Source organism: Calypte anna, chromosome 14 (assembly GCF_003957555.1).
Source record: "Calypte anna isolate BGI_N300 chromosome 14, bCalAnn1_v1.p, whole genome shotgun sequence".
Lineage (NCBI taxonomy): Eukaryota > Metazoa > Chordata > Aves > Apodiformes > Trochilidae > Calypte > Calypte anna.
In genome coordinates this window covers 2,713,521-2,738,246 of record NC_044260.1, presented here as the reverse complement: position 1 = coordinate 2,738,246, position 24,726 = coordinate 2,713,521, and the positions used below count along the sequence as shown (strand labels likewise).

General features: G+C 51.6%; 1 protein-coding gene across 2 annotated transcripts in view; it reads right to left on the bottom strand.

The window, feature by feature from the left end:
• Positions 1 to 245: 245 nt before the first annotated feature.
• The window catches only part of PRKCB (protein kinase C beta), an 83,225-nt gene continuing 58,744 nt past the window's right edge, over positions 246 to 24,726 (bottom strand). The window contains exons 11-17 of one of the 2 annotated variants that reach the window (XM_030459940.1): positions 22,427 to 22,518; positions 21,669 to 21,731; positions 20,485 to 20,623; positions 17,835 to 17,915; positions 17,476 to 17,583; positions 13,470 to 13,610; positions 246 to 701 (exon numbers count right to left, since the gene is read on the bottom strand). In XM_030459940.1, coding sequence (XP_030315800.1) covers positions 549 to 701; positions 13,470 to 13,610; positions 17,476 to 17,583; positions 17,835 to 17,915; positions 20,485 to 20,623; positions 21,669 to 21,731; positions 22,427 to 22,518 — 777 coding nt within the window. In that variant the 3' untranslated portion in view covers positions 246 to 548. Of the gene's footprint in view, positions 702 to 4,718; positions 5,057 to 13,469; positions 13,611 to 17,475; positions 17,584 to 17,834; positions 17,916 to 20,484; positions 20,624 to 21,668; positions 21,732 to 22,426; positions 22,519 to 24,726 lie in introns of those variants that run through there. The other variant, XM_030459939.1, reaches the window with a different exon arrangement.

Genomic DNA, 24,726 nt, shown 5'->3' with positions numbered 1-24,726 from the left:
GGATTGGTTTGGAGCCTTGGTGCCTGAGTGCAGGAAAGGATGAGAGGAGAGGGAGGAGAGCTGGGCTGGGGGATGTACAACGCCTTTAACAATACATGTCTAGAAGCAGACTTTTCCACACTGACCAAAACGTATCCATGTCCTTGAACAAAAGGCTCCTCTAAGACAAGCTCACAGTCATGGCAAGCTTCAGCACAAGAGTTTTAGGATATCAACCATGCTTAGCATTCAACAGAAAGGGTGTGAGAGCAGCTCCGGGATGCTGGGATCTCAGCATCCCCGTGGGAAAATGACAAAGACCGCAGCCAATTTGGTATATTCCCGTTTAAAAACGCTATAGTCACCCACCAACTAGAGCTCCTAGAAGTATTACTGACTGTTTAACTCGGACCCACAGACACTCTCCAGGAGGGAAACCAAGCTAGCAAAGTGACACAGACACGGGAAGGCCTCCTACACCAAGCGCTCGGCGAAGTTTTCGCGTGGGGGTGTGGACGTCTGCGCTGCTAATCCCGGAAGACGAGTGTGGTTATGTACAGGCTGCAGGGCTACACGTTAATGACAAACTCAGGGTTAGTGTAGGAGAATCCAGCAAACTCGTTCTGGTCCAAGTTCATGATGAAGAGTTTGTCCGTGGGTGTGAGCTCCACCGGCTGCCGGGTGAACTCCTTGTCGAAGTTGGAAGTGTCTCGCTTGTCCTTCTGTTGGATGGAAAGCACAGGGTTAAACGTGGTACAATCAGGGGGGAACACGAGCCAGCACCCGAGGTGGGAGCTTGGCTGTCCCCTGGGGAGCTCTGCTGTCCCCAGGCTCCGTGCCCAGCACTGGGGAGCCCCACACCAGCTTCAGAAGCAGCCCCAGCCCCTGGGCAACACAAACAACCCCCCACGGCACAACAAAACCGGTTCAAACACACAAGCAGACAGGAAAGGGAGATAGGGAGAGTACAGGGCATGGGGGAAGGCTGCAGTGCTCCCAGGCTGAGCATCCCTCCTGTCCTGACTGCTGCAAGAGAGAGCAACAGAGCATGCAAACCATCACTGCAAACTGGTACACAGGAGGCAGGAGGCAGCAAGATGCCTGAGGAGGGAAGGGAACAGTCAACAGGAGTTCAAAATTGCACAAAGTAACCAGCTGTAAGAGCTCCTTTGGGCTTGAAGCTTGATTTTTAAAAATTATGCTGTGCTATAGTATTGACCAACGCAGTGTTCTGCTGATGTGAGGATGTGATTTGCTCCAGGACTGGATATAGAAAAAACACAGGAGTTCAAACCTATAAAGAATGAAAATCCCACATACGCAACCTCTTATCATTTTAATTTCATAAGAACAACAACTTTGCAGCAACGTCTAAGCCGAAAAAATGGGAAAAAAAAAAACCTAAAAAGCAAGTGATTGTCCAATGAGCACTGGTCACCTGGCACTGCAGAGCCCATGGGTGGGGAATGGCCATGGTGATAACAGGTGAGAGACCTGCAGGGTCCACCCCGAGGCTGGACAACAAGGCAGAACAAGGCTTTTATCCACCAGATTTTGTGCTGTCACCATCAGGAGCAGCCACCACTGAGCCCCAGTGGCTGCACTGGAGGTGACCATGCCCTGGTGTGATCCTGTTGCACATGTGCTGCCTTGAACAAACCTGAAAAATGGGGATTTTTTTTTATTTTTAGACTCTGCTGTCCAACATTGGCCGTACACCACCAGGAGCTTTTGCCTGGGCCCTGCTCCAGCCCCAGTATCCTTGGGGTCCCACACCAGCACCAGACATGTGCCACAGGAGGGACCATGAGGTCTGCTCTGTGCCCCCTACTCCCATCATTCTGACACCCGGTAGCAGCTCTGCTCCCCTTGACCTGCCCAGGACACCAGGGCAGAGCTGGCAGCGTGGCCAAGAGGCAGGATCCTCCTGCTCCTGCCAGCAGCTGGATGGATCCTCTGGAGATGAGCCCCCAGGATGAGCCCAGATGAGCAGGACCTCCACTCTCTGCAGCTAGGATCCTGTTGGGATGGCTTCAGCTCTGGGAGGGCAAGAACAGATGGAAAAACGAAGGCAGGGACAGCTGGGAAGAAAAGCAGGGCTGAAGCTCAAGGAGCAAGGAGAGAAAGGTGAGAGAAGAGCCAGGATGTGGCTGTGCTGTCCATTGAGGCTGTGACCTGCGGGTGCCTGTGGGTGCAGCAGGAGCTGGGGCTCTGCCTTGGGACCAGAGACACTCAGGAACCATCTCAACTCCCTGCTGGGCTCCTCTCCCCAGCACAGAGAAAGAAGATGAGGTGGATCTGGGGGGAGAGAGCAGGGAAGGAGCTGACTTCAGGTGCAGAGTTCAGAGGCAAAGGGTGAAGTGGTTGAAACACAAGTGTGAGCCCACCTGGATTGGATGGATGGATGGATGGCAGCAGGTCCCCAGGGAGCAGCTCTGCCCCTTGCTGCCCAGAGGTGGCTGCACAGGGCTCATCTCCTGCAGCCCCAGCACGGGCAGAAGGAAGGAGCTGAGCCTGGTACAAATGGTGCTGGAGGGTCACATCCACCACACTGACACGTGCAGAGCCAACACCATCCTCCTGAGCCAGGAGCTTCTCCTGAGCAGGAACGCTGTGGGAAGCTGCAAAGGGGAATGAAATGTTCACAGCTGGGGCTGCAAATTGTCACTGTGGTCCCCAGCCCGTTGGAGTGGCCTCTGCTGATGGCCCCAGAGAGGGCAAGTGCCCAGCCTGGTCAGCAAAACCTCCTGCTGCTTTCTGGCAAAGGCTGAGATGAGGCTGGAGGGGGCTGAGGGCACCCCCCATGCTCACCATCCTCTGGCAGCTCCCCCCTCCAGGGGCCGGGTAGGAGAACACAGCACTGGGGGGGGGGAAGGGGGTAGCCAGGGCATGGCAAGGAGGGTTTGCTGATTCCTTACCTTGAGTTTTATCTGAAATTAGTGGGCAGTTTGGCCTCTGTCAAAGATGACAAATAGCCTGGGAGCAGGCAGGGGACGTGGATCTGGTAAAGAGGGAGGGGGGAAGGCAGGGCTGCTCAAGGCTGAAAAATTCTTCAGGGCTCGTGGAGTCTGGGAGGTGATGAGGAGCAGAGGACGGAGCAGCTGGTCAAGCAGAGTTTGTCCCTGGACGAGGAGATGGCTGTGATCCCTGATCCCAGGATGCTGGGGAGCAGCCGGTGCTGGTGCTGCACTGTGGGTGCCTTTCAGAACAATCCTGCGGAGCTCAGGGCTGCAGAGCTCAGCAGAAGGAATTTCCAAGGCGAGAAGGGAAACTGTGTACTCAGAAGGGAGGTTCAGAGGAAGGTGCAATCCCTCTTCAGCTGAAAGTGCTGATTGCTTCCAGCAGCTGCTCCTGGGCAGGCAGTGAGTCCCGGGCATTCTGGAGCTTTCCCCAGCACTGCCAGCATCTCCATGCAGGGTAGCTGAGGAGACCCCCAAGCAGCAGAGCTCTGCTCACCACACAGTGCTGTCCTGATGCCCGGAATTGTCCTTTCCCTGAGGGAGATGGGAGGGAAGTTCCTTTCCCATCCATCCTGGAGTGGCCCGAGCCGGCGTCTGCTCCCTGCAGGGAAGAGGCTTCCAGCACGTTGCTCTGGGGGGACAAATGCTGCAGATGATGAATGGGCCGTGGTTCCAGTGGCAATGCAGGAGGCTGCAGTGTGGTGTGGGCTGCACCTCTGCCTGCTCTGCTCTCCTGGGCACCCCCAAGCTGGGGACCCTTGGCGTGGGGCAGCCTCGGTGCTCGGTGCTCCTGGCAGCTCCAAACCAAAGCTGTAGAAACTCGTTATTGCCAAAGACATGCAGGTTCCTTTGACATTATTTCTCACTTTTTATTTTATGCTCGGTATTGGAAAATAAAAACGAAAATTGGCACGTTACAGCTGAAAGCAGATGGATACAGTGAGAGCCCACGGAGATCTGCAGGACAGTATGAAAGGAGGCTGCATGACTGGTGGTGTTCCGAGAGAAATTCATCCTTTCTGAAATGTTCTCTTTGATGCTAGAAACAGAGCCCAGGACATTTAAATCTCTAACAGTATTTTTTTTAAAGTAGGGCTATTAGTTGAACATACAAGCTTCGTATCAGAACTCACAATACTGTTCAAAGTTAAATAGCATCCCATTTGTGTTAATACCTTTTTTTTTTTGACACATTTAAAGCACAGGTAACAAACTCAATCAATTGTTTTGGCATTTGAAAAGAATGAAAAAGTTTTGCTAGGGGAGCCAATGGTGTGTGGTGTTCACTAGGGTGACCATGGATTCAAAAGCTTTTGCATCTTTCAAATTTCCCCTTCACGACTGGATACGCTGTGTCTGATTTTAAAAGTGCTACTTAAAATATTGCATAATCAGGAGAAATCTTTGCAAACAGAGCTGGCTTCCCCCATAATTTCTCACCCCTTCCAGAGAACCGTGCATGCCCAGAGATGTGTGAGCCCACAACAGCCAAAGCTCCTGCTGGGGGCTCCTCCAAACAGGACAGCACAGAAAAGGAGCCAGAGTTGGGGTCTCAGCTCCCCAGAGCCCCTGCTGGGCTTTGGGAGCAGAAACCTGCCTGAGAACCCCTGACTCGCCACTTAGAAGGGTAAAACCTTCATGAGTATATTTAAAGACAACTATATTTAAAGAAAAGGGAAGAGCAGACATCAAAGCTGAAGATTTCTCCTGATTGCCTTGGCCCACACCTCCCCACTTGCCCTCATTTTCTCCAAATGCAGAGTGTTGATCACCCCCTGGCACCCAGCCCTCAGGCACGTCCCAAGCCACCTGAAGACACCTCTGGCTTTCAAATCTGGTCACTCTAGTAGTTGTACTAAAGAAAACCCAGGAATGCAAGGTTTTGCAATGGAAAACGTCACCACCCCAGCAGTTGGGACCCTCTGATAGAGATGGAGGAGTGAGCTCTACACAGCTACTGAGCTCTTGGCTTCAGGTTTAAAAAACTCAGAGTTAACAAAGGAAAATCCTTCGAATTCTGACTGGTCAATGTTCCTGATGACTTCCTGGTCAGGAGGTGTTAGGACGGGTGGATGGCGAGTGAAAAAGCGGTCGAAGTTTTCAGCATTGCGTCCACACTATGAGAGGGGAAGAAAAGAAGGGATGGTGGGTGTGGGGAGAGGCAGGGAGATTGCAGCCCCTGCCCAGCCTCACCACGCAGCAAATGGCAGAAAAGAAAAAGGTGCAGGCCACGCGTGAGCAGTGTTAGTTGCAAGGTGATGGCATCTCCTGGAGCAGCCCCAGAGCAGCCCAAGCCCTCCCGCTGAGCCATGGGAGGGACTGGACGGGAGGGATGAAATGGGAGTGCAGGGACTGATGGTCCCCTGCCCATGCAGTGCCATGCACAGGGTGGCTGCTTCTGGGGGACCCTCCTGGCTCTACCTTCTCAGCCTTCCCTCCTTCCTGGGGAGTTTTTACCCTGCTGGGACTGCCCTGAGGCTCCTCCTTGCTCCTGCTCCTCACCTCCTGAAGAGCTCTCCTAGATTCCTTCTGGATGGGTGTTTCATGCAGGCATCTGGGAATCACCAGGGCTGCTCTGTCCCTTCCCATCCTGCCCACCAGCCCCTGATGGTGTGCATTGGGATGCTCCTTTCAGCCATGTGGCATCTCCAGAGCTCTCCACTCCAGCTGGACCTGGCTGGCTCTGCCCCCAGCCCTGCTCTTCCCTCTCACCCCTGGAGGCAGCCAACAACAAGCATTAGGGGGGACTCTGACGGCACTCACGAGCTCTCTGCAAAGCTGGGGGACAGAAGAACCCAAAAACTCTGGGGTGTGGGGGTGACCACTGCCCAGGGGTTCAGGATCCATCACTGCCAGGGCCAGGAGCCTGGGAAGCAGTGAAGGATCCAGCTGAGCCACAGCCTCTGCAGCCAGCAGGGAGCTCAGGAGCAAGGAGATGTGCCAAATTATCTTATTTAATTTTCCTAGCAATCAAAAACAAGGGTCCTGTAACTTCCTGTGCTGCAAGTCATGATTTAATATCATAATAATAGCAGTACCTAATAACAGGTGGGATGCTGGGTCACTGCAGCAGCTACAAACTGTGCCCAGTCCCTGCCTGTGACACACGTGTCACATCTCCATGAGCTGCACGTGAGGACTTTGCTCTCACAGCTGGGTGAACCCTCCCTGCTCTCAGAGCCATCACTCAGCCTGAGCTCCCCTGGCCTCTCCTCTCCAAAGAGACCCTGACCCCAGAGCCTCTCACTCCTGGTTCCCCAGGGAGGACACATCCTTCAACTGCTGGGACAGTTTTTCCTGATGTTTAACTTTAATTTGCTAAGGAAACAGATTTACATTTTTAATAAACGTCAAAGCCAAATTCAAGCCAAATACAATGTTAAAGCCAAATACATGTAAATGCCAACACTTCCCTGTTCCTCCCTCTGCCACAGAGGTTTCAGGGAAGACAAGGTGAACATCCATCAGCCTCCACTTTGGCAGCTCTTGCATGTTCCTACAACACAAGCAAGACACTTATCCCCCAGGCTCTAAGGAAAACTCCAAGGGTACCAGTTGAGTGATTTAACTCTAGCTGGACATCAGACACTGTCCCAGGCAGCCTCTGAGCTCATCCTTCCATACCACTGCCACCTCTCCTCTTTTGTAAGGCCATGTCTTAGCCGACAGCCCATTTCCAGTCTGGATTCGTCAATCTTCTGCTACAAAAATGCATCCGTGACCTTCACACAGCTCCTCATTCCACCTCCCCAGAGCCCTGGGAGCTGATCCCTCCCTGCATCTGCTCTGGGCTGCCATGGTCACACGAGGTGCTGGCACCAGGCATAGCCAGCACAGCCCAGGCAACCCCCAAGGGCTGGTGCTGCCTTCCTGGAGCAGGCTGTAGAGTAGTTCACTCTTTTTTCAAGAATTTTGATGCAAAATATGAGTTGGTGCCACCCATGGTAGGAGTTAGGAGGTGAAAAAATGAAAATAAAAAGTCAAAGCCAAACAAAACCCCCAAAGCAAACATGCAGATACAGTGACCCAGCAAACCAGGAGGGTACCTAAGATGAGGCCTTCCTAAAAGGAGCCTGAAAAGCCTTTTCATGCACAGACCCTGCCCCAGCTGCCCCTCCGGGAACAACTCTTTGTGGAAATCCCTGATTTCAAGCACAGCGACCCAAAAGCAAAAAATGACCTCTCCAAAGGAAGGGTGAGGGTCCCACACCAGACAACACAGAGCCCAGGTGAAGTTAACATCAGGAAGATGGAGGATGAAGGCCCAAGCACAGTGAGCAGGCTGGCAGCCACACAGCTCCCTGGTCAGCCCCCAGTTCTTGTACCTCCTGCTGCAGAGACTTCTTGGTTCACAAGGTTTCTTCTCCCCGAGCACTTTTTTCCAAGAGAGCAGCAGGCAGCACATGGAATGGGCTGTGCCCAGCTCCAGGGCAGGTGGCTCCCAGCACGAGATGTACAAGTGGCCAACCAGGGGCCTCCTCCTGGTCACCTTCCCCTTCCAGCTTCTCCAGCTGTGCCTGTGCTGCCCCTCTGCAGCTCTGCCTGACCCAGCCCCCGCCTCTGCTGAGCTCAGGAGCACTTGGGAAGCATCATACTAGCTGGGAGTGGGGATGGAGCTGGGGGCCATCCAGCCCCAAGCCCTCCTCAAGGGCAGGCAGCATCACCAGAGTCCTCCACCTTGCAATCCAGGAGGGCTTTGGAGTCTTGCAAAAGTTTGTCTGAGGTGTTCTGACAAGTCAGGGCCAGCCAAACGCCTGCCAGAAAGCCAGGGGATTACCAGCAAAATAGGAAAGAAATTCCCCAGAACTGGAGTTCCACAAAGCCTGGAAGCACAGGGCAACAAAGAGAGGGGGGCTGTGCTGGTGCTGAGATAAAGCACCCAAATCTCTGAGGGGGATTTCCAGGTTTGTCTGCCAGCCTGGGGGTTATCAGCACAGCTCCCCAGCAAGAGCAGGGCTTACCTGCTCATCAGCTGCTCCCCTCCAGACTCTCTCAGCTCCCAAAAGGTGGTGGGAGCCCTGAAGATGTCCCTGTCACTGCCTATCAGCTTCAGGGGACCCGCTGGAGGCAGCTCCTGTGCAGAGCCTGGCAGCACTGTCTGCCTTCTGCCATCACAAAACCTGCTGAAAAAATAACTCAGACAAAAGCAACCCCTCGTAAAGATTTAAAAAACCTTTGGGAAGGTCCCTCAGTGTTTGGGACAGAAAGCACAAGCAGATTTTTAACACGCATGCTGGCCCAGGAATGATTTTCACCCTAATGCTGTCAGGCAAGAAGATGGGGACAGAAAAACTTAAAAATCGCATCTACCCCGAGTGCTTGGTGCCCAGGTTTGTGAGGCAGGCAGAGGTTCTGCCCTGCTGCTGGAGCTCCAGGGGGTTTGGTTCACGCTGCTCCCCACTGCCAGTGCTTGCTCTGTGCCCCAGCATCACCTTTAGCACCCCTGGGATTCAGTTCCCCCTCAGAGGAGAGGAGAGATGCTGAATTAACTTCGACATCTATCTAAAGCACAATGTCAAAAATCTGCCTCACTTTGGTACTACCCTTAATGTACAGGCTTCTCTCCATCCTGAAGGGAGAAAGGGGAGGGTGGGAATTCATCTTACATAAATCCCTGATGTGTCCTCTCTAATATTTATAGCCAGCACAGAATGATTTTTTTTTTCTCCCAAGCTACAGAAATAAAACTGTCATCTTAGAAGATAGCCTTTTTATTTTATCAGTTTCCAGCTTGATTTCAAGCGGAGACAAAAGGCATAATAAAATATTTTCCATTGATCCCCAAATGCAATCAAAAGAGGGGCAAGGATGGCTGCTGGGTGGTGCCAAAGCCTTGGCTCCCAGTGCCAAGGAGAAGCAGGGGGCTGAGGACACTCTCCATTCCCCAGTTTTTTAACCCAAACCAGTGGTACTGACACAATCTCCTGGGCAAGTCTGACCTTGCCAGTGCTGCTTTCCTGAAGAGGGACCCTGGCTTTCATCTCTCTCCTGTGAGCAAAGCCAACTTTCTGCCCACTACACTGAAAACACTGGCTGAATAATCAGAGGGAAACCTCAGAAAATGTCTTTACAGGACCCTGAGGCTACCCAGAGGAAATTCTGACTCAATTACGAGAGGAGATGTTTAACCTTAACACATTCAGCTGCCTCCCCACGGCATCCTCCTGCCTGCTGGTGGCCTCCTCAATCCTTAAATCTCATCTAATTAGGAAATTACTCATGCAAACATCCCACTCACCTCGTAAAGGCACGTGCAGGGGAACCTGAGTTTTTTCCAAACCCAGGTCTATAAATGGCATTTCAAATGTTAATTAATTCAAAGCAGCCAGAGGAAAAATTAATGTATGCAATTAAAAATTATTAGATTAAAAGCAATTTTATTAAAACCACTGTCCTGTTGTGAGTAATCCTGTGCTCTGCTGCATGATTCCAGGGCTTTCAAAGTGAGGAGACTTTTCAAATCACTGGGCTTTATGTAGAGTAAAGGAGTAATAAGATACTAAAAACACTAATTATCTCAATGAGAGACAGAGAAAACAGGCAAGGGTAAATACACTTCCCAGGGTAAAGGCAGACCCAGGAAAGGAATTGTTATGCACAAGCCAAAGCTTGGGAGCAGCCAAGCACAGCCCCGTGTCAAACCTCTGAGTTTCTGCCCACCAAAGACAAGGCAGCCCCTGAGCTGTCTCAGTGATAAGGTTAATCAGGCACAAAGCAACACACGAGCTCTTGGGGATGAATTCCCAGCTCTAGGTAAGGTAAACACCCCCACCAGGCAAAGGGGGGGGGCCCTGCTCCTGGGGGGTGCAGTGATGCTGGGAGGGAGGGGATGCAGGGCCAGCCCTCCCTGCCTGACTGCAGAGGGCTCAGGAAATCACAGAGAGGGGGCCAAGACATCGTGGGTATCAGAGAAGAGAAAATCAGTGAAGATGCTTGGGAAGGGGCTGGCTGGGAGCTGCCCCCCCAGCTGCTGGGGAGTGAGACCACCACAGCCCCCCACCCCCAGGAGCAAACATAAATGAAGGAGACCTTCGGACTTTGCTGACATGATGCTAAAGGCTCAGCTCAGCCTTGCCCCCTGCCCTGGGCAGGTACCCAGCCCACATCATCTCCCTCCTGGTCTGTGTTTTGAAACCCCAGCCTTGCAGGCACCCAGAGAATCACAGAATGGTTTGGAAGGGACCTCTGAAGGTCATCCAGCCCAACCCCCCTGCAGTCAGCAGGGACATCTTCCAGCAGATGCTGCTCCCGGCCTCATGCTGAATGTTTCCAGGGATGGGGCACCCACCACCTTGGGCAGCCTGGGCCAGCACCCCACCACTCTCAGCATAAGACATTTCTTCCTTATATCTTGTCTAAATCTGCCCTTTTCAATAGAAATCACAGAATAATCTCAGCAGAAACACAATAATAACACAATCTCTGTAAACTTAACACTACAGAAGCTAATAAGAAAGAAAAGAAAGAAAAAGAAAAGAAAGAAAAGAAAAAAAAGAAAAGAAAAGAAAAGAAAAGAAAAGAAAGAGAGAAGAGAGAAAGAGAGAGAGAGAAAGAGAGAAAGAGAGAAAAGAGAGAAAGAGGAGAAAGAAAGAGGAGAAAGAAAAGAGAGAAAGAAAAGAGAGAAAGAAAGAGAGAAAGAAAGAAAGAGAGAGAGAGAGAAAGAAAGAAAGAAAGAAAGAGAAAAGAAAGAAGAGAAAGAAAGAAAAAGAGAAAGAAAGAAAGAAAGAAAGAGAGAAAGAAAGAAAGAGAGAAAGAAAGAGAGAAAGAAAGAGAGAAAGAAGAAAGAAAGAGAGAAAGAGAGAAGAGAGAAAGAGAGAAAGAGAGAAAGAGAGAAAGAGAGAAAGAGAGAAAGAGAGAAAGAGAGAAAGAGAGAAAGAGAGAAAGAGAGAAAGAGAGAAAGAGAGAAAGAGAAGAAAGAGAGAAAGAGAGAAAGAGAGAAAGAGAGAAAGAAGAGAAGAGAGAAAGAGAGAAAGAGAAAGGAGAGGAAAGAGAAAGAGAGAAAAGAGAGAGAAAGAGAGAGAGAGAGAAAGAGAGAGAAAGAGAGAGAAAGAGAGAGAAAGAGAGAGAAAGAGAGAAAGAGAGAAAGAGAAGAGAGAAAGAGAGAAAGAGAAAGAAAGAGAAAGAAAGAGAAAGAAAGAGAAAGAAAGAGAAAGAAAGAGAGAAAGAGAGAAAGAGAGAAAGAGAGAAGAGAGATAGAGAGAAAGAGAGATAGAGAGAAGAAAGAGAAAGAGAGAAAGAGAGAAAGAGAGAAAGAGAAGAAGAGAGAAGAGAGAAAGAGAGAAAGAGAAAGAAAGAGAGAAAGAGAGAAAGAGAGAAAGAAAGAAGAAAGAGAGAAAGAGGAAAGAGAGAAAGAGAGAAAGAGAAAGAGAGAAAGAGAGAAAGAAAGAAAGAAAGAAGAAAGAAAGAAAGAAAGAAAGAAAGAAAAGAAAGAAAGAAAGAAAGAAAGAAAGAAAGAAAGAAAGAAAGAAAGAAAAGAAAGAAGAAAGAAAGAAAGAAAGAAAGAAAGAAAGAAAGAAAGAAAGAAAGAAAGAAAAGGAAGAAGACTTAACCCAAGGTAAAGAGCCAGGCTCACACAACCCCCACTGCAGCAGGGCTGGAGGTGGGATGCAGTCAGCAATGCCTTTCCTCGTGACCCACCCAAGCACATGGGGAAGGTGCCAAAGCCTGATTTCCATTTCTGCTGCTCTGCTCTGCACTCACAACTGGCAGGCCAGGAAGCAGCATTTTCCAGCACAGATGCAATGCTGCTGAAATATCAGCTATCAGCAGGCACCTGAGTCGTCTTAATCCTACCTAAATCCCAAATCTCTCATGCCCACTTTTCTGCTAATCTTCCTGGTTTATCAAATGGAGAATTTTCCCCAGCACCAGCCCCCAGGTGAGATGTGACAGCTGGCAGCTGACCCTCCCCTCCCCAGCTCCAGCACCACACCGACTTCCAAGGAAACCAGACCTCTAAAGCAGGACAAAAATTGGACATTTTAAAAGGTAAAACCAGTGAGGGAGCACTTTTGACAGAATTCAATTGCTTTTGCCTCTAAGCCACCAAAGAACCCCGTGCCAGAAGCCACAGCCCAGAGCGTGGCCTGGGATCTGCTCAGGAAGGAAGGGAAGGGGCAGCAGCTCCATGGGGCAGCGAGCACTGGGGGGGGGAAAGCAGCTGGATCCAGGAGGAAGGGGCTCAGCCCTCCCACTCCCAGCACACCCACTCCATCCCCAGTACCCTTGGCACACAGGTCCCACCAGAGCCAGCAAACCCTGGTGTGCAGAGACAGCCCTAGATGCTTTGGCAGGGATGCACCGTGAGATGCAGACCCCAGAGGTTCTGATGGCCCAAGGATCCCATTCCTTCCCAGGGGAGGGAAACCAGGCAGCCATCCCCAGCAGAAGGGAAGAAGCTGCTGGAGCAGAGAGGCATTTCCAGGCAGGAGAACTGCAGGAGCCAAACACCCTGCACCAAAGGGACTCCCACTCCATGTTCTCCCTGGAAGTGGAGTTTTTCCAAGCACTGAAGGGGTCCCTTCAAAACAACAGCTTTACTCCAAGGCAGAGGAAAAGCAGATGTATCCAGAGGTGTTAAGGGCAGGGAAGCCTCAGTTAAATACATGGAACATCCCTGGACTCCAGGGTGGGGTCTGTGATGATTAAGAATGTGCAGTGCCCCCAGCTCCATCATTACCATCCTGACCCATGCAGCTCATGGGTAACTTGGGACTCACAGATTTCTGTAAAACACCAGTGCCCAAGTAGGGCAGAGCAGCTGACAGCGTGCAGGAGGCAGACACGTGTGTATAACCCCTGCCTTAAGGACTTGGGACATCATGGGGAGACTCAGAGAGCCTGCCAGTCCCACCAGTGACAGAGACATAAAATAATCCAGGGAGAGATATCCCTTTCCCCGAGTCTCTGTGGTCCCTGGCAAAGGAGGCAGAACCAGAAGCAGACAAGGAAATTTTTACCAAACACCTCCCAGATGACTCGTGCCCAAGCCCCAGTTTGGCTGCTGGCAGCTGATCCTCCCCCAGCCCCACACTCCCAGCACACACACCCCATCCCTCTTCACTCACGACCCCCGTGTCCCACAGCCCAGCAGGGACAGAGGGAGCAGCTCCTGGGCTCCTCTGCACCCACCAGCCCAGCCCCAGCCTTCCACTGCTTCACCTGGGAGAGAAACTGGGGAGTGCAAAACAGCTCCAGTGCCCTCGGGACACAGCACAGCTCTGAGCTAGGTGTTGAAAGAAGGTTTAGATTGAAAAAAAAAACCCAACAACCAACCAACAGAGACCTGTTTAGCTTAAGAAAAAAGAGAGGGAAAATCGGATCCACGGGGTAACAGACAGACAACACAACAAAGCTGGGAGCTGAACACGAGGTGGCCAGGAGCTCATCTCCTTCCCAGCAGAGGCTCCACGGTGCTGAACCTGAGGAGCAGATTGGGAAGCAGCAGGGAAACGGCTGCTCCAGCCCATGGACAGAGACTGGGAGAGGGGGAGAAGGAGGGGGAAAGCCCCCTGGGGCAGCCCCACTTACAGCCTTGGGCTTGAAGGGAGGTTGGATCTCCTTGCGCTCCAGCTTGTCCCAGTCGATGTAGCGGAAGAACGCGTGCTCCTTGATGTCCCGCTCCCCCTCCGGACCACAGCCCAGGCGCTTGGCAGGGTGCTTCGTCATCAGCTTGGGGAGAGGAGGGGAAGGAACAGTCACTCACGGAGTCTCCAGCAGCTTTCCAAGATATCTGCTTGAAGGAGTCCCCTAGGTGCTGGGGCCCCCAATGATGCTGACCCCACCAGGGGCTCCCGGCTCCTCTTGCTGCGTTTGGTGCCCAAAGCAGAGGACAAAGGGAAAGGCAGAGCAGCCCCAGGGACAGAGGATGCTGATGATGCCAGCAGGCAAGTACATCACAAGCCCAGGAGCCCTGGCTGGGATGAGCACATCCCCTTTTCCTCTGGGAATGAACCTGGCTCACCGAGGAACGAGGACAGAAGCAAAGCTGCTCAGCAGTCCCTGAGCTTGGGAGCAAACTCCTCAGCAGCTGCACTATTAACTTTTAAAAGCCACTGCCTATTTAAGATGAACAACTTGCCCTCAGAAACCTTCCTGAGCCCTAGAAGCTGAATCCCCATTTCCATGGAGCTGCAGCAGCACAGACAAGAGGCACATTTCTCAGGAAAGAGAGAACTGGAGAACGAAGTGCAAACAGTTCAGTAGGAGTGTTGATCATCTCAGATTCTCCTTTTCACTGGCTCAGTAACAAGGGTGAGATGGGCCAGGGGAAAAAAGGGCTGTACAAACACTCATATCCCAGGGGCATTGTTTGAGCTGGGTTTGGAGATCAGGTGGGGATTCCTGAGCTGTGTCAGATGCTGATAAGCACAATGTGAGCAGTGCACCTGCAGCAAAAGGCTGACTCTATAAATGCAGGGCAGTTGCACCTCATCCTAGAGCTCTGCAGCCTGACCCTGCCCTGGGCTGGGGGTCTGCAAGAGAGCCTTGGTGCCTCCCTGGATCTCCAGGAGGGTTGGGGCACCCACAGATCTGCAACACCTGCAAACACCCAGTCCAGAGAGCAGAGAAACCTGCCCACCCATTGCTGAGCCTGACACATCCCCAAAAGAAACAAAAGGTTTCAAGCCTGCAAAGCTGGACAGAGCTGTGCCACAGTGCAGTTATGCAGTATTTTCAATGCATGCATCCAGAAATTGGATTTTCTTGTTTTACTATTGTGCTTTTTATGCACGTGAGAATGAAGGCACCATCTGTTATTGATCTATAGGACCTCATAAACATAGAGATGGAATCTGCTGGCTTACATGGAATAATTGCTGAGCTTTGTTTGTATTAAACAGGAGCAAAGTGACTTAATCCCCATCCTACCACAGTGAAAACCCTTCAGGCTTCTGCAGAGAAGGAAGGATGCTCTACACCCAGTCACCTGTAATGGTGCAGCTGATGTCTGGAATGCAAATCTGGCTTCAACTACTTTGCTTCATTTTTTGTCTCAGCACAAGTGGATGCCATGCACTGATGGGCCTCATGTAGCAGCAGCACACTGAGCACCAAGGTGAAGCTGTGCCCATGTCTGATGAGATGGCACAGCTCAGGGGAAGCAGCCCCTGCCAGGACCTCCTGCCCTGTGCCCATCCCATCCCTTCACCACCCCACCACACAGCCTGAGCACACCACAGCACTGCCACCCACCCTCTGGCAGCAAATCCCAGCCCCAGCCCAGCCCTTTAGCCCCAGCCAGAGGCAGTAAACCCCTCACTTTGCCCAGGCAGCACCATCCCTGCAGCCTTTCAGGGTACCTGCAGACATCCCTGCAGAAAACCTGACATTTTGTGCCTCTGCTGCCAGGCAGGGATGAAAGAGGGAGCTCACATTCCTGGGCAATCTGTTCACCTGGAAAGGGCCGCTCTGCTCCAGCACAGATGGGATGGGAAGTGGCTGGCTGGGGCTTGCACACACACACTGCTCCAGAGAGCAAAGCTGAGCTACCTGCACCACAGAAAGAGCAGCTCCAACATCAGCCTTCAGAAAAAAATCCCCAGCTGACAGCAGAGGAGGGAAATGCTTCATTTGATCTGCTAATTGATGCTGACTGTCAAGTCAAGGAGCTGTGTTCTGTTAACTCCCCAGTTTGCTTCCCAGCCAACTGTCTCTGATTAACACTTGTTTCTTGGCTCAAGCCAATACAAGGCTTTCAGGATCAAATGCTTCTCATCTCTGAGCTGTGCAGCAGTAAGTGATGACTGGCGCTGGCACTGGCACTGGCACTCTGGGGAGAAGCTGCATGGGAGCTGCAGAATTTGTTTGGAGAGCAAATACCAAACCTTTGACATTTGGGAGCAGAGGCCTCTCCAAGGGCTTGTCCATCGGGATGGGTTTGTGCCCTCCTGGAAGACCCACGTGTACCAGCCCAGCCTGGCCTCGATGTCCCCATGATTAACAGAGACATATGTCACTAATCCAAGAGAAAACTCAAATTGTTTCCAGCTTGCTCATGCTGACAGTTCTTAAATACCACATGTATTTTTAATTAAATTTTCTGGCGTAACAGTTTGGTGGCAGCAAAGAATGTCACGAGTTTTTGTGCACTTCTCTGAAACAACAGTTGTACAAAGACAGCCACCACCTCACTGCAAAATAATACAGGGATTTATCAAGAACCAAGTCCTCCCTGCATGGCTAAATGTCCTCCCATGCAGCCTCACAGCTCCAGAAGTGAGAAAAGCCACTCCAGCTACACCCAGCAGACTCTGCACTCCCGGTCTCTGCTCCTCTATTTACAGCACTCACATTCTGACTGATGCAACAGGAAACAAAGCTGACAGGGAGAGGGGCCCCTGGGGATGAGGATGTTCAGCATCACCAGGAACCTCCCCTCCTGCTACCCAGCCACCAGAGGACTTTCCCCTGATGTCCCAACCAAACCAGCGAGAGGCATGGGAGAGGTGGGGATGGTTGTGGGGATCCCCCCTTCCATCAGCAGTGTCTGAGCTCAGGTCCCATAGCACTGTGTCCTGCTGCCTGGCCTGGGGAGCATCCCCTCCCTGGGGGAACCCCTGCAGCAGCTTTTCTCCCCAGGATGAGGGAATGTTCCTCTCCAACTCCAACTCGGGATCCTGGCAACGCCAGCAGAGGCTTTGAAATGCCGCAGTGGGAGAGCTGAACACAAGATGTGTCATTTGTGGATGGGAGCACTATTTTGAGAGATGGAACATTCAGACATTTTAAATATTAACTATTAAAAGCAAACATTTTCTAAGTTCCTACACAAACATGTATTTATAGCACTGTTTGACATGGGGGGGCTGAGAGGAGGCTCAGCCCCAAGCAAGAACCACACACAGAGCACCAGGACCAGGACCGGGGCCAGGACCAGGACCAGGACCATGTGCCTTCAGCCACCACCTCCCAGGTTAATTCAGAATGCACTCAAGTCTTGCCTAGGCCCAGACACAGCTCAGGACAATGGGCAACACTGCCCTTCCCTGCAAATGATTGTAATGAAAGCAGTGCCCAAAGAGAGCCAGAGACCAGCACTGAACTTCAGTTCTCACGAGGGGCAGCTCAGCAGAGCTCAATGGAACCCCCAGCAGGATGAAGGCTTTGCATCTGACCCGAGAAAAACTACTCAGAAATCACATTTCTTTTCTCTAGGCAGCCTTTTTCTTTCCAGTCAAAGATGGAATAAACCTCCCCAGTTGTCACATAATGGGCAGGAGGTCTCTGAGCAGATGCCCTCAGCTCCCACATCCCTGTTATCTTCTGACCTCAGACCCCTCAACCCCCACCCACGCTTCTGCTCGGGGCAGCGTGAAGGCACAGGAAGGGTTGAGCTGTTATTTCAAATTGCTTTTAGTACATACACACAAAGTAACACAAGCTGAGAGCTTCTAGGAGCAGGACTGAGCTCTGTCAGGTGCTCCTTGTGCTGGGAGCCTGCAGGGACTCAGGCAAGGAGGGCAAGGGGCTGCTGGGACCCCATGGGCAGCACAGACCCCACCCCACCTCCCAGAGGTGGAAGGGCAGCCCTTACCCCTTTGCAGATTGCCACAGCCTCCTTGGACATGGACTTGGGGTAGGCTACGTTGTGCTCCATGATGGACTGGAAGAGCTCATCTTCATCTTCCCCCTCAAAGGGAGCCTGGAGCAAAGCAAACAGAGCTTCAGCCCCAGCCTTGGATCCTGGAGCTTCCCTTTGCTGCTGGGATCCTCACCCACAGAACCAGCCCCACACCAACCCAGCATCCCAGTTCCCAGGGCTGCATCCCAGGGCTTCACCCCCAGTGCTGAGGAGCTGACCCCACCAGGTGCCAGCAATGGAACCAGTTACACCCCAGATCAGGATGGCATTTAACACAACCCCAAAACAGGAACCAATTAAATTTCAATTACCTGGCCAGCTAACATTTCATAGAGCAGGACTCCAAATGCCCACCAGTCCACAGACTTCCCATAGGGCTGATATGCAATTATCTGGAAACAACACACACAGCAGGATTATCGTCCCCTTTTTAACTTGTTGGCACGATGCAAACTAATTTCAAGCTGTAGCTGGGTCAGAAGGACAAGATTATTTACTGAGACACCAGTCCCTGAATGGTGGGAAACAGAACACGAGAGGTAAAGGGCTCAGTAATTCTCAAAAATCACGTGCACTAAGTATTAAAAAACTCAGGATATTCACTGTCATTTGAGACAGATTCACTCTGATTCAGATGCAGATTTGTCATATTTGTTGTCTTCTTGCAGCTTTTTCCCAGCCAGGAGTGTTGAAGCAGGAGCAGCAGCCACTCAGCCTTACCCAGATGCTCCTTGGGGTTTATTTTGTCTTTCTGAGGAGGTTTGAAACCCGGAGGCAGAGGCTGTCCCTAGGGGGATGGCAGTGGCCCTGTGACACAGCCAAACCCCTCTGCAGTCTGGGCAGCCACTTTGCTTTCCATAATTCATTCCCAGAACATCCCTCACTAAACACCCTACAAATGGGTGTCCCTGCCCTGCCCTGTCCTGCTGCTTCACAGCTCTGCTCCAGCTGCTGGCATCGTGGCATCTCAGTGGCTGTCACACGCCTTGGGCTCTGCCATCTGCTACTTGATGCAAAACAATGATGCCATTTATTCATCCTAATCACAGAATTATATTCTGCAAAGATTCCCCTGCTCCCGTGCAAATGCAAAGGAGATGCTGAGCACCAGAGAGGGCACAGAGCCACCAGGTCCCCATGGGCTGCTTCCAGCGCAGCCCCAGGGCACTGTCTGCATCTCCAGAGTCCTCACAAAAGACCCCAGAGTGCCCACCAGGATGTGACCTGGAGACACCTTGAGGTGTGAGCCAGGTTCCATCCTCTGAGCATCAGCACCAGGACCCAGCAGAGACCAGGACTGACACCAAACATCTCCTCTTCTCTCCTGCTCCCCCTCCAGCCATGGCCAAACCTGGGGTACAGCTCCAGGGGCCTCAAGTGTCCCACGTCCTGATGAGATCAAACATCAAGTTTCAGCTTGGAAATTCCTCACCAAGTGCACCTGAAGTTCCCCCCTCCTGTTTGTGGGAGGATTTACGAGTGCTCTGGGAAAATTAGGTGTGTTCCCATGAGAAAGGCCTTTAAGAGAAAAGAGGAAGAAATCCCTGCAGGAAAGGACTCTCTGTGACCTGCACAGCAGGGAAGGTCAAAGCCCCCCTGGCTGAAGAACTTTTTGTTCAGAGGCAGTGACACAGGTGGGGCCATTTGCACTCAGTGTCACCTTGGCACCTGAAGCTGTACCTTGGAATGGAAAAAGCCCTTAAACTGGGTCAAGCAAATCACAGGACATTTTCACCCTGAAGACACGTTGGCTGGGGAGCATCAGAGCTTCCCAAGGGGAGGAGGCAGGGTCCAGAAGGGCTCTGGAGCTGCACACCCCTGTGCTCCCTACAAACTCAGGGCTGCTTTTTTTATTCACTCTTTGGAGACCTTCTGGGAGCAGCCTTCAGTACCATTCCTGGGTACCCTGGTGATTTACATCCTAATTTCCCATTTTCTGTATTTCTTTTGGTAAAAAAAAAAAAAAAAATTAGAGCAAGGAGGAGAAAATAGGAATTTAAGTGATAACACTCAGGCAAATACTGAGAGAAGTGACCATTTGTCCCGCTCTGAAAGAGTATTAATCACACCCAGCAACTGAGCTGTGTGCCACCAGAGCAGCAGCATTAATCCTGGTGGGATGAGGATATGTGATGGACATTTGAACAAGTAATAAAAATCTCTCTGGCTGCAGCAAACCGGTGTGATTTATCATACAAGCACATCCAACTATGTCCCAGCAAAGAATCCCTCTTTCTCTAAAATATTGAAGTGAATAAATATTAATCTCATCACTGAAAAGCCAGCAGGCTGAGAAGGCTTTAGAGGGGTATTTCTGTGTTAAGGGAAGAGGCCTTTGGGAATAATCACCTACCTGAATTTCACATGTCTGATGTTAAATTGCAGCCATCCAGCACTTCATGGAAGTGTCATATGTGACTCCATCACATGAGTAACAACCAAAAGCAAAGCAATTTTGGAGCAATCTAGCAGTGCAGATAGGGAGCCAGCCACCAAGCAAGCTGCAAAGATCTAAAGCTTTCCATTTCCCATGGAAATATTACCCACTGCTCACTCATCTTCCTCCCCTCCCCACCAGGCACCTTGTGCTGTCACAGCCCAGAGCTCCTGGGCTTGGCTTTTCCAGGAGGTGTGCAAGGAGCTTCCCTGGGTGGGCTGGAGGGTGGCAAGGATGGGACAGGCACGGGAATGTCAGTGGCAGAGGGTGGGAAAAACACCCAGAGAGGGAAAACCCTCTGCAGGGAGACCAGCCAGGAGCATTGTGTGCAGGGTCCAGCACCCCTGTGTCTTTCCAGGCAGCTGTAGCCTTTGGGGGATGGACAGTGCTGAAGGGTTTAACCTTCCAGTGACTCCACTGATGTCCCTGTTTGTCTCAGAAATGGTCCCAGAGCAAGGTGACCCCATGGAAAGGAGCCCCAGACCAGGTGTCCGGAGCATCCCCAGCCCTTCCCCACCCCCTACCTCGGGTGCAATGTAGTCTGGGGTGCCACAAAAGGTCTTGGTGGTCACCCCATCCCAGATGTTCTCCTTGCACATGCCAAAGTCTGCAATCTTGATGTGCCCCTCGCTATCCAGCATCACGTTGTCCAGCTTGAGGTCTCTGCAGAGAGAAAGCAACACCAGGCATGGAGTCAGAGATCAAGGCACACCTTGCCTGGCTCCAGGGGCTCTCTGCAGGGTGGGCTCTGGCTTCTTTCTAGGATGTTTGGGGAAATGAATAAAATTATTCAGAGATCAGTCAGGATGAAGTGTTCAGCTCACTTTCAACCCAGAGGAACACCATGCTGGGCAAAACACTTTTAAGTGTAGGACAGAAAGCTCTCATCTAAAAAATCATAGATTTTTATTTTTTTGTGCCTGTGCAGATCAAAGGGTTCTTAAAGCTCCTCAGCACTGAAGAAGCACTGACTCAGCACAAGTCCCTGCATCACCAGAGCTTTGCTCCCCCATCAAAACACCCATCAACCAGGTCTCTGATCCCTGGCCACACTTAATGGCATCTGACACCCACTGGGATACTATGCTCTGGGCTCTGGGAATCCTGCAAGCAGGGATGAGCAGCAGGACACTGGTTCCAGTGCTGGAGCAGCAGGCATGGCTGAGGCTGGATACTGGGATCATATTGTGAATGGGAAAGGAGTGTTTGGGTCTGAACCAGAAGTGACAGCCTGGCCCTGCTGCTCTCAGCATGAGCCACGTGTAAGCTCTGGTGTCAGTGGTAAGGAAATAGTGCCCTGCAGCAGAACCCGGGGATCAGAACCGAGCAGCCAGTGAGGGTTCTTGTCCCATGGAGAGAATAGCATTGAGGGAGGAACCAAAGCTGCTTTCCTAGCAAGTGGGGACAAAGAACCTTCTCCAAACACAAACACATAGGAGCTCCCAGCTCTGTTTGGGTTGCAGGTACTTGATGGCAGCTGATGGCAGCTGATGGTGCCTGATGGCAGCAGATGATACCTGAGGGTACCTGATGGGAGCTGATGGTACCTGATGGCAGCTGCCAGAGCCAGTGGTGGCAGTGGCAGGGAGCAGAGCCTTGTGGTCAGTGGGGCAGAGGTGCAGTGGGGCTGTGGGAGCCCCAGAGCTCATCAGGGCCATCTCATCATTGCTCTGGGGTCCCCAGGGGAGGCAGGAACTCCCTCACATACCTATAGATGATGCCTTTGCTCTGCAGGAAGAAGAGCCCGATGGCAATTTCTGCTGCGTAGAATCTGAAAGGAAAAGGTTTAAGAGGAGGGCTGATAATTGCAGGAGATGAATCAAAATGGAAACCTTGCAGATCCAGTCTCACTGAGTGAAACACTCTGGGCATACGTGACCAAAAGGAAAAAGACAGCCACACCATAACCACAGCAGACAAGTATCAGACAGGGTGACACCGCTGCTGGGATGGGGCAGGGATGGGATCAGCCTGCTGGGGGCTGGCAGGGACTGTCACTTCTTGTTACTCAAATTCTCATTAAGTGAGAGCTGAGACCTACAGCTTTTGGTTCCTGTGTGCTGGCAATGAGGCTTGAAAAGTTATCTGTCATCCCAGGGAGGCCGAGGAGATAACATGCAGCACCACTGCTTTCCTTCAAGAACATTCTGGCTCTCAGAGGACTCTGCCAGAGTGCAAAACACCAAGTCAAACCCACCCCCACTCTGTCTTCCAGGAAGCCTCCAAACCTCCCTGCCTGGTGCTTTTATTTACCTACCAACAAGAGCATTGTGCCCCAAAGATGAGCTGGAGGCTCAGCCCAGAATCCTCTTGCACCCTCCAGCTCTTGCTGTCCTTCCTTCCCCTCCCTTTCTGCCCAGGACTTGGACTAAAAAAGCCTGTGGTTTGGATTAAATTTCCAGCTCTTCGACAAAGGTCTGTCAAATATCTACCCTGAAGCTGCCAAACAAGGGCTGCTGAACTTACACAGCATGTGGCTCTTTAAACCTCCCAACCTGCTGGATCTGGTACATCAAGTCCCCTCCGTTCACGTATTCCATCACAAAATACAAGCGATCCTGGATTAAAAAAAAAACAAACAAACAAAAAACCAAAGCAGAATTATTAGAGCAGGGAATCTGCAGGAGTCAGAAGTAAGGACCAAGGCAACCAGCAGCTCCTGGCTGTATTTTTTGGGGCAGTACAATTCTCATCATGCCCTGCCTGAGGGGTGCAGGTGGAGCCTGTGTTCACGTGCAGTCCACTCCACAGATGTACCAGGTTGTGCAAGACTGCCAAAACCACCAACCCAAACCATTGCAGGACATTTCTCAGATGGAGAAACAACAGCTTGGACCATCAGGGTGGGACACAGAATGCATCTGAGTGGGTCTTCCCTGCCAGCAGACCTCTGACCACAATGCCAGTTGTGGATGAAAAGAGCAGAATGTGGTGTAGCGCCAAGCTGGGCTCATCCTTCTTACAACAAGCAACTTTCTACAGCCTCCAAACACCAGCTTTGGGGCCTTGACATGTAGGAACCCAAAGACATCCCCAGGCTCAGCCCAAGTCCTGGATAACCAAAGGCAAACCAGGCAGGCTGGGCACTGCAGGAGCTTCAGGCTAGCAGCAGTATATAATCATCCACAACATTTCCCACTCTTCACTCCCTCATTAAATAAACTTTGCCATGCTTTTAAGACAGGAGAAGGAGCCCAGAAGATATGCAAATGTCAGCATTTCCATAATAAGGGCTATAGGGGGGGTACTCAGCTCCTCCATCACCCCCAGGGGTGGCACCAGATGTGTGGTACCCAGGGGGCAGCCAGGCTGGGTACAACAGGGGGAGAGGGAAAAGAGATCCTGGCTTCTCAGATGACTGGGAATTTCAGAGCATTCCCCTCTGTAAAGGACTGTCTCTGCCATGGCATATATCCAGCTGGGGCAGGCAATGTCACCTTCAGCAGCCACTGCCACGCCAGCACTGGGAAGCAAAGGCTCCGTGTGCACCCCTCCAGCTGCTGCTCCCTAAATCCATCAACAGCTTCAGGAAGGAGGAATATTGAAAAAGATGGTCTCTTGAAACAGCCAGCTGAGCTCTAAAAGCAGGATTTAAGCTTTCCTTATTCAGGTGGAGAAGAGTGCTGGTGCTTCAGAGAAAAAAAAACCCTGAGTAGGGCTGGCAGATGGCTGGGCAGGCTCCAGGCTGGAGAGGGATGGGGACACAGAGCTGTCCTGGCTCTTCTCAATGGCAGGAATGGATAGGGTCTGTCAAAGCTCGAAGCATGTCGACTCACTGAGCAACAGCCAGTTACCAACCCATAAATACCCACCATGGAGACTGGCACGGGGCTGGTAAAACACCCCCTGCTTCCTTGGGCAGCCCAGGGGCTCCTTCCAACACCCACCCCCTTCCAAAGAGCCCTTGCTGGGTTCTCCTCCTGCCTGACTCCCCCCCAGGAACCAGAGAACAAGAGTCTGGCCCAGGACAGCAGTCCAGTTCCCCATCCATGGTACAGCTCATGTCTGGGTGCCCTTTGGTGCTGAGCCCCTGGGATGTGAGGCTGTCAGGAAGGCACAGCTCACCCAGGGACTTCACCCCCCTCCCAGGAGCCCAGGACCTCTTCAGAGCACCCTAAGATCCCTCAGCTCAGGGCCTCTCCTCTCTCAGCTCCAGGCAGGAGCAATCTCCTTGCTTGATCTCATGTATTCTATAAACCCCAGGTTTAGGGCTTTGCTCCCCCCCCCAGCCCTGGCTGAGCCGTGTGCTCTGCTCTGTGCTCCCAGGAATCCAAGTGCTTTGTGCCAGCACTCGATAATACACCCTGCTATACATTTTGATTACATTACAAATACGATTACTATTAAGCTACTATAGGTCTGCCAGGAATAATCCCGTGCTGACTCACTTCAGATGCTGGGGAGATGCTGTGTGAAATAGCTTCTCCTGCTACATTTTGATTACCATGCTGCAAAGCCGGTCCTCGGGCTTTAAATACACTGAATGTGTTTGGTAAATGAAATTTCTGGGATAATATTAAAATGTAATCCTCCTGGACAGCATTGTCATCGTTCTAAAGGGCTCTGCTGGTTCCCTCTCTCTGCTCCTGCTGACACCTGCCTGGACGTTTTCATTAAGAGGCTGCTTGGTGCCTGGGCAGAGATTGCTTTGAAGGTCCCCACTCCCACTCCCTGCCTCTGATTTGTACAAACTCAATCCTGTGCCCATTTCAAACTGAATTTCCTGTGGTTTGCATCAGGTTTTGCCCTCTCCTCACCATCTCTGA